The sequence below is a fragment of the Monopterus albus genome, unplaced genomic scaffold (assembly GCF_001952655.1).
Source record: "Monopterus albus unplaced genomic scaffold, M_albus_1.0 scaffold245.1, whole genome shotgun sequence".
In the NCBI taxonomy this organism is placed as follows: domain Eukaryota; kingdom Metazoa; phylum Chordata; class Actinopteri; order Synbranchiformes; family Synbranchidae; genus Monopterus; species Monopterus albus.
The window spans coordinates 684656-694296 of record NW_018128125.1 but is presented as its reverse complement, the minus strand read 5'-3'; the positions used below and the strand labels follow the sequence as shown (position 1 = coordinate 694296).

At 40.7% G+C, this 9641-nt stretch overlaps 1 protein-coding gene across 2 annotated transcripts in view; it reads right to left on the bottom strand.

The window, feature by feature from the left end:
* LOC109972057 (dysbindin-A-like) overlaps window positions 1-9641 on the bottom strand; it is a 74803-nt gene that overhangs the window by 32598 nt on the left and 32564 nt on the right. For both annotated transcript variants that reach the window (XM_020620666.1, XM_020620665.1), the window contains one exon: window positions 4247-4379. In XM_020620666.1, the coding sequence (XP_020476322.1) occupies window positions 4247-4379 (133 nt within the window). The remainder of the gene's footprint in view (window positions 1-4246; window positions 4380-9641) is intronic.

Below are 9641 nucleotides of genomic sequence, written 5' to 3'. Positions count from 1 at the left end.
CCCACCAAGAGCCGGGGTCTGTCGGAGGTTTCTTCCGTTAAAGGGAGTTTTTCCTCCCCACTGTCACCAAGTGCTTGCTCAAGGGGGATTTGTTGGGTTTTCCCTATGTAATAATAGTGATAACAGTAATGTCTAGACCTTACTCTGTAAAGTGTCGTGAGATGACTTTTGTTGTGATTTGGCACTATACAAATAAAATTTGATTTGATTTAGATTTTCCATATACCGCACTGCCCCTCTAAACACCATAACAGCCTTAAAGAACAGCATTAATTGAACAACATATTTCAATATTATAACATATGACATTTTGATAGGAAACATCTGTTTTGGGGTTGGACATATAGGAACCCAGGGCTGCCCATACAAAGGAATTCCAAATGGACATTTGTAGTTTAGGTAAATAAACATTTGGGAACTTAATTCAATGTCATTGCACTGCCAGCAATGAGTCCAGATCTAAATCCCATAGATCAGCCGTGGAGAGATCTCAGAACAGCTGGGAGACGGAACCCTTCAAATCTGAGAGACCTGGAGCAGCTGGCAAAAGAAGAGTGGTCCAAGAGAGGTGGAAGAAACTCACCAATGGTTACAGGAAGTGATTAGTTTCAGTTATTTTGTCCAAAGGTGTGCTACCAAATACGAAGTTGCAGCATCACTAATTCTGTCCAGTTCATTTTTAAAGTTCTGTGTGGAATGTGTCAGATTTAGCATTTTTTGAGCTGTTTCAATGCAAACAAAAGAAAAACTTGAAAAAACCAAAGACTTTGTCATTGCAACAATTTTCTGGGAGAAGTGGTGTGTTATCTGACAGAAATGCAGAGGTGCCAATAGTTTTGGCCATAACTGCACGTAAATGGGATATTTCAGTCTTTCCTTTTTAATAAATTTACAAAACACTCCAAAAACCCATTTTTGCTTTGTCATTGTAAATACTGTTTGTAGAATGATGAGGAAAAACAAGAGAACTGAATTAATTTTAAGATAAGTCTAATAAAGGCTACATTCCATTATAAAGCCTCGTCCGGTTCTTTCAAACCAGGAACTCCGAGGGACGACTCAGACCACTTGAGTATATAAAAAATATAACCGTGCTGGTTTATTCAAAGAGTCACAGGCAAGAATTCACACTTCCAGTCCAGAGATCTTCCAACCCCCAGCCTGCCAAAGCAGCCCGGAAACAGAAAAGACCCCGAACCAAGCATTGCTATACAATATTAATCATTTCTGGGCTGTCGAACCGTGACGTCACCCGATAAGCAAGCCTTGCAGCTGCTATAACGTTTAGCCAAAACATGAGGAAAAGTCAAGGTGCGTGACTGTTGTTTTTGTGGTGTGTATCTAAAACAATTGGACATAACCTTACACATTAAGACAAATATTAAGACTAGCATTACAGTTGACACTAACAGCTCTTTTCCTGTAACCTTGACGTGCCTGCAGTCTGCACTGCAGGCTGAACAGTTAACAGCCTGAGCTAGTCAACCTGTCTGCACTAAACATTCCTAGACAACAAATCTCTGAATATCTATCTAACTAAAAAATAACCTAACACTAACAACAAAATGTGGAAAACTTTAAAGTATATGCTTTCTGTATACACTGTACATCAACAGATAGCTGAGGTGGCTGACATTTGGAAATACCAGGGGCTGGGAAAGGTTGCATTAAAAGAGGCTCTAATCATAGCAATTTGAGAACAGGCACTAACCACCAGATCAATGGAAGCAGGGGTGTACCACACTAGGCAGCACCCCAGGTACAGACTGTTCAGAGGACCCAGAAAGAGCCAGGAACAGCATACACCAAATGGAACAAGTAGGCAGTAAAGCATTTTTGCACATTTTTGTGTATTTGGCCCCCATCTTTTACAGCATAGTCATGTTACAGGTGAATAACTGCAGGGAGAGCAGGAGAGTAGAAGTTACAACAACTAGAAAAGCGAACATGTGACTGAAAAGTCACCAGCTCAATCTCTGGACCTGGATCAAAAATGGCTGGGTCCAGGTGACAATGCCATTTTTGTCCCACTCTCATTAACACCACTGTGGTGCCCTTGAGCAAGACCCTTAATCCCCAGCTGCTCCAGTGGAACTGCTCAGTGGCCACAGGTCAGTCTGTGGTTGTACTGAGCAGCTTCCAGGTGTGAATGTGTGCAAATGTATGAATGTGACCAGGGCATTCTTGCAAAAGAGAGGTGCTCTCTCAAGAAACCTACCTTGCCTAATTAAAAAAAAACACTATAGCCTATTCTCATGTATAGTACATATATGCGCATCAATACTATTTCAAGAACAACTTAAAAAATCTTGAATCAACCAGTATTATGTTAGGCAGCTGTTATTTACTGCTGCTGCATTGTATTAAACTGTATTCCTATTTCTCATTTTACTCTCTCTTTAACAGTTAACTGGGCCATATAGTATGAGGCAAGAATTTAAACTGGACACTACAGCAGTGAATATAGCACCATACCATTTATTACTCCTTTAATAAGTCTGAGTTAATTGTTTTGACAACTTTAATTAGTGTATTAGAATCCCTGAAGAAACTAGAGCACAGAACCTTGGGTCCATGTAATGAATACGCCCATTAATACTTTTTTTTTTACTTTTCTGTTGCCGACTGTTGCAGTCAATTGTTTTGCTTGTGCAAAATAAATAAATTCAAATTTAAAATAATTCAAATTGAAGCTATACCACATTACCCTGCTAAATCATTTCATTGAATGAGGTGAAGACTGAATACATCGCCTTTAGCCCGGACCCCACTCACATCACACCCGGCCAAGGAGCTTCAGCCCCTTTATTCACTCAAACTGTGAAAAACCTAGGAGTGTTATTTGACAGCAGCCTCAAATTTGACAAGCAGATTAGTTCTGTGGTCAAAATAAGCTTCTTTCAACTGAGGCTCCTAGCAAAGGTGAAGCCCTTTTTATCTAGAGTCGATCTAGAAAAAAACATTCATGCTTTCATTAGCTCACGACTCAATTACTGCAATGCCCTCTACACTGGAATTAGTCAGTCTCTCCTCTGTAGGCTCCAGTACAGAATGCGGCTGCTCGCCTACTGTCGAATACTCCAAAGCATGTTCATATCACCCCTGTCCTTCAGTCTCTTCACTGGCTTCTGGTACAGCTTAGAATTGATTTTAAAATTTTGCTGTTTGTGTTCAAGGCCATTAATGGCCTTGCTCCAGCCTATATGTCTGATCTTTTAACTATTCATACCCCGGTCAGAGCGCTGCATTCCTCTGAGCATTTGTCTCTGGTTGTACCGCGGGCAAGATACAAAAAATGGGGTGTTCGTTTATTTGCCGTATATGCCCCCAAGCTCTGGAATACCTTGCCTCCTGAGCTTCGGTGTATAACCGAGTTAATGGTTTTTAAGTCTAAATTAAAGGCACACCTATTCAGACTGGCTTTTGGCACTTAATTTTTAGCACTGGCGCTATACAGGTGCCTACAGGCTTTCTGATTTTATATTCTGTAATCTTATTCTGTTTGTACTTAGTCATTTTTATTGTGCAGGAGTGTTATAGTTGCTCACACACAGCTGTTTTAAATTTGTGTAATTTTAACTTTTTTTTGTTTATGTGTGTTAACATGTTCTGCTTTTATTTCTATATGCTCTGTTGTGAAGCACTTGGAGCTCCCTTCGGTGTTGTAAAGCACTATATAAACAAATAAATTATTTATTATTATAAATCAGCTCAGACTAGCTTCCTTCCTTCATCCTATGCTGCAAAACATGACGTTTGGATTGGACTCACTGAGCTAGTCCTGAATCCACTCTGCTACTCTGCTCCCACTTGCTGTTGTCTGCTGAGCTACCGTTGCTAGATGCACAACTATTTTTAAGCATTTAGGTTTTTTTGAAAGGTTTTATTGCATAGGTGTTGCCATCTCAAGTAATATGTTTCACTTTCACACCTGATGTTGCAGCCTGTCCATTGTGTGTGGAGGAGCTGCGCACTTCCCTCGGTCAAACACTAACACAGAGCAGAAGTGAGACAGAGAGGCAAAGCGGCTCCATAAACACCAAAGCCATATTTTACAATCCAGTAATCTGTCGGTCCAGGTTCTTTCAAATTGAGAACCGGTTTAGAATTGGCATCCCAGCGAACTCAGAATCAGTTGCACTAATGCACCCAAATAAATTTTCACAATCACACACTAATTTTCACTCGCATAGAGAAGCACATACAGGACATCAGTGACATACTGTAGGTGATATGCAGGTCATACCTCTTCTTTTTCTTATAAACTTGCAGTTGGTTGATATGATGTTGTTTGAATGTCTGCTGTTCACACTGATGACACAGAGTCTCCAGGTATATCAGTCTGCTCTCCATCTCTGCAAAGTCACCTTCCAAATGAGCTGGAGACAAACACACACATATTCACACATTAAAACCAGTGCAAGGTACAGTAAGTAACTGGGATTGAAACTATGGAGCCTGGAGAGCACAAATCTTTGACCATGTTTACTTAAATGTGTTTTGCATGCAGTCATAATTTCCACTTTTCATGCATGTGTAATCCATCCATCCATCCATTTTCCTCCACTTATCCGGAACCGGGTCGCGGGCGCAGCAGACTAAGAGGAAGACGGACATGGCTGAGGGGGAGCAGCTGATCTCGAGAGTAAACTAAGATTTGAATCTTATAGGCTTTAGTTACTTTATAAGCTTTAGTTACTTTTCATACCTTTAGTTTCCTTTAGTTACTTTTCATACCTTTAGTTTCCTTGCTTATATATATTAAAACTGTATTGATGACTGCCAAATTCTACTGAGTTAGAAGTGCATGCTGTAACTTTGTGGAGCCATAATGTCTGCATCTTCATTGTAACCAGATGGCCTGATTTACACCTCCACACAGACCTGTTGGCCTTACTTACATCTTCACACAGGCCTGCTCAGCATTTTACAGGTTTTGCTTTGTAACGCAATATTTACAGAGGCAGGGGGCTTGAAATGATCACTTGGCCCGTTTTGCATATTCACTAGGCCTGCTTTGTCCTGTAATAGCCTACACAAATAGGGGGTCTGCAGCGCAGACAACCAATTGGTTCAAAGGTTCAAAGTGTTTATTTTGTCATATACACAGTTAGGAAACGTGTTTCCCTGTACAATGAAATTATTACTTTACCGTCTACATGAATGCCACAAAATACAAATGAAATATAAAGTAGATAAATCGGTAACACAAAATCTAAAGCACTTTAAGCAGCAACAAATAATGCAGCAATATAATAAAAGAATATAACAGAGAATTGTTCAGTATTCATTGTTAGCTACTTCCTGAAATCACAACACTCACACACACCTGGCTTCGAGCACATGTTCAGCAAGCAGGAGTGGGCTTAGGTTGGCCTGCCCACGCCAAGAGCCGACAGAATTAGGATACGTGTAAGTCCAATCTCTGTGCGGGGTGGACTCCGCCCAAGAAGATAAATGTAACCAGAAACAATGGCTCGGGGCTTTTGAGAACAGTTTTCCTGTGGAAGTTCTGTCTCTCAGGGCCCAGTGCTGTATGGCTTCACCTATGACTAGACTGATTAAATTTTCCGTTGATTCTATACAGCCCTCTTCTGTCTTCTCTTCTTGCGCTTTCAACAAAAGAACTGGGTTTTTCTAACAAAACAATGGGGCCTGCTACTCCCAGAGTCCCCCAACTCAGTAGCTTGTGAAAGAGAATAAAACATAATGCTAACACAATAAAAATCTGTACTCCTAGTAGCACAGCTCCACAGAGGCCTACAGAGAGAATTACAGTGCATCCAGCAAGTATGATTCTACAAGCTTGGCACACCTACTTTTGGGCCGTTTCTCCCATTCTTCTTTGCAGTACCTCTCAAGCTCCACCAGGTTGGATGGGGAGCGTTTTCAGCCATTTTCAGATCTCTCCAGAGATGTTCAATCAGGTTCAAGTCTGGGCTCTGACTGGGCCGCTCAAGGACATTCACAGAGTTGTCCTGTAGCCACTCCTTTGTTATCTTGGCTGTGTGCTTAGGGTCGTTGTCCTGTTGAAAGATTAAGCGTCGCCCCAGTCTGAGGTCCAGAGCTCTCTGGAACAGGTTTTCATCAAGGATGTCTCTGTATATTGCTGCAGTCATCCTTACCTCAATCCTGACTAATCTCCCAGTTCCTGCCGCTGAAAAACATCCCCACAGCATGATGCTGCCACCACCATGCTTCACTGTAGGGACAGTATTGGCCAGGTGGTGAGCGGTGCATGGTTTCCTCCAGACATGAGTTCACTCTTTGTTTCATCAGACCAGAGAGCTTTGTTTCTCATGGTCTGAGAATCCTTCAGGTGCCTTTTGGCAATCTCCAGGTGGGCTGCCATGTGCCTGTTACTGAGGAGTGGTTTCCATCTGGCCACTCTACCATACAGGCCTGATTGGTTGAGTGCTGCAGAGATGGTTGTTCTTCTGGAAGATTCTCCTCTCTCCACAGAGAAATGCTGGAGCTCTTTCAGAGTCACTATCGGGTTCTTGGTCACCTCCCTGACTAAGGCCCTTCTCTCTTGATCTCTGTCTGGCCAGGCGGCCCACTCTAGGAAGAGCCTGGTGGTTCCAAACATCTTCCATTTACAGATGATTGAGGTCACTGTGCTCTTTGGGACCTTCAATGCTGCAGAAATTTTTCTGCACCCTTCTCCAGATCTGTGCCTTGACACAATCCTGTCTCGGAGATCTACAGACAATTCCTTGGACTTCATGGCTTGCTTGGTTTGTACTCTGACATGCACTGTTAACTGTGGGACCTTATATAGACAGGTGTATGCCTTTACAAATCATGTCCAATCAACTGAATTTCCCACAGGTGTACTCCAATCAAGTTGTAGAAACATCTCAAGGATGATCAGTGGAAACAGGATGCACCAGAGCTCAATTTTGAGTGTCATGGCAAAGGCTGTGAATACTTACAGTATGTACATGTGAGTTTTTCATTTTTTATTTTTAATAAATTTGCAAAGACTCCAAACAAACTTTTTTCACATTGTTATTATGGGGTATTGTTTGTAGAATTTTGAGAACAATAATGAATTTAATCGATCTTGTGGAAAAAGTTAAGCGCTGTGAATACTTTCTGAATGCACTGTATAACACAAAGCAAACACAGAAAACTTCAGAAAGCATGGAAAAAAACACAAAAGAGGAGAGAGCTGCTGGAACTAGCTGCCACTCCATGGGGCGCCGGAAATGAAGAGTGGGTTTTTGTATTTAATTAGTACGTGGTCGACTTCTGTAATATTACTGAGCAAGCAAAGTGATGGAGGAGGGATTCTACAGCCCAGAATGGTGGAGAGTTTCTCCAGAGGGAATAAACTGGTTGGCAGGTCCAAGTAGCATGAAAATAATTGTCGGTGCAATCTAGAGTGCATTGTGAACAGATGTCTATGTCAGTGAAACCCATTTTAAACATTGTACTTTGTGTAATATGGGTCTTGTATAAGTTGTAAGTTTATGTTGCTGGTCACAGAAAAGATATTACAAATTTCAAATCAAAATCAAAAGAATTTTATTTAAAAAGCAGTTTAAAAATATCCAGTATTTTACATAGGCAGAATAAAATCACAATAAATAACTAAAATAAACGGGTGCAAAAATAACAACACAATAACTCAGACACACAGATGACATACATTCAATAAATTAAATTAAAATGTATGCATCAGGCCCTACTGTGTATTAAAAGCCAAGGTAAATAAATATGTTTTAAGCAAGGTTTTTAAAGTAATCAGGCCAGTAGCTGATCTAACATTAAGAGGTAGACTATTCCACAATTTTGGAGCTGCAAAAGTAAAAGCACAGTCACCCCAGTGTTTATATCTGGCCCTGGCAACCTCTAAAAGAAACTGGCTGGAAAATCTTAGGGACCTTGTAGGTTTGTGCTAATGCAATAATTCAGTGAGATAAAATGGCGCCAAACCGTTAAGACCCTTAAAAACAAAAATCAACAGTTTAAAATCAATTCTAAAATAGACTGGAAGCCAGTACCAGGGTTATATGCTCAAATTTTTTAGTACATGTCAGAAGACGAGCAGCAGCATTTCGAACCATCTGAAGACGAGAGAGGGAAGACTGGTTAACACCATAGTATAGAGCATTGCAATAGTCAAGGCGGGAAGTGATAAAAGCATGAATTGCAATCTCAAAATCCTTAAAAAAAGGGAATGACTTGACTTTACTTAACAATCTGAGGTGGAAGAAGCTAGATTTCACAACTGATTGGTTAATTTGCTTGTCAAATCTTAAGTCACCATCAAACATCACCCATAGGTTTTTTACAGGCGACTTCAGATGTTGAGCTAGGGGTCCCAGACCCTGGTCAAAAGAAGTCATTTCGCCAGGTCACCAAATAGCACAGTTTTATTTTCGTTAAGATTTAAAAAGTTAAGTTTCAGCCGTTATTTGACAGTCAAACGGTTGTTGAAGAGGAGGAACAGGTACCACTAGAGAAATACATTTCCTGTCGAAAATGTGTGTAGATGCTAATAAGCTGAAAGATCGTCCTGAAAATGCCTGAAATCAATTGCTGAAACAGCTGAAAGATGAGAAGAAATGGCTTAGGTACTCTGTTGAATAATCTGAAGGATGAGATGCAATCAGGTAGGAATGGCCTTCAAGAGCTGAACATTTTGATACCTGAATGGTGTTTCTAGCTAAAGGTATGCTAAGCTTATTAAGATGTGAAAATAGTCCAATTGGACCCCACAAAGGAGGGGGGACAAAGAGAGGCAGAGGGGAATGCGCTGCATTTTATGAACCACCAGATGGCACTCCGAGACTATGTCATTGACTCAGCACTTTGAGCTCCCATTGACTGGTATTGCAAACAATAAAGCTGAATCAATTAAAAAGTATAAATGTTATAAAAAATTTGAGTACAAGCAGGGATGTCCCTTTACAGCATCCACACAATAATAATGAATAAAGAACAGGAGAGCAAAGTGTGGATGCTTTATAGTAGCAGCAGCTTTTTTGAAAGCATCTGGAACTGAGCCTGTCCTTAAACATAAATTAATTAGAGCCAGAAAGCTAGGCCCAACAGAGTCAAAAACATCCTTAAACAGTCTAGTTGGCAAACAATCCAAAGAACAGTGAGATGCTTTCATGTGGTGATCCAGTTCAGATAGCATAGGCAAAGATACAGGCTCAAACTGATCAAAGAAAGCAGAATGCAGAGCAATATCAGATGGGTCAGGATTAGTAGAACTGGAACACTGCCTAATGCTAGTGATTTTATCAGTAAAATATTGAAGAAAACCCTCACATACTGCTACAGATGCCTCGGGATGAGAGGCAGGATTACACGGGTTGATAATAGAATTAATTGTACTGAACAGGACCTGAGATTTAATCTTAATTTAATTTAAAAATGGTGGAGAGAAATGTGAAGTTTATCCTTCTTCCATTTGCGTTCAGCTTACCGACATCTTTGTCTAAGTGCCCGAGTAGAGTCGTTTTGCTAAGTCGCTGCTTGCAACTTGGCTGGTCTGCATCAAAGAGGAGCGATGAAATCCAGTATGTCCTGGCAAGTGGTCGTTAATGAACTCAATAGTTCCTCAGGATTCACATAGGAGACATCAATACAGACCACAGTTTTTTAAATAAATAGAAAACTCTCCT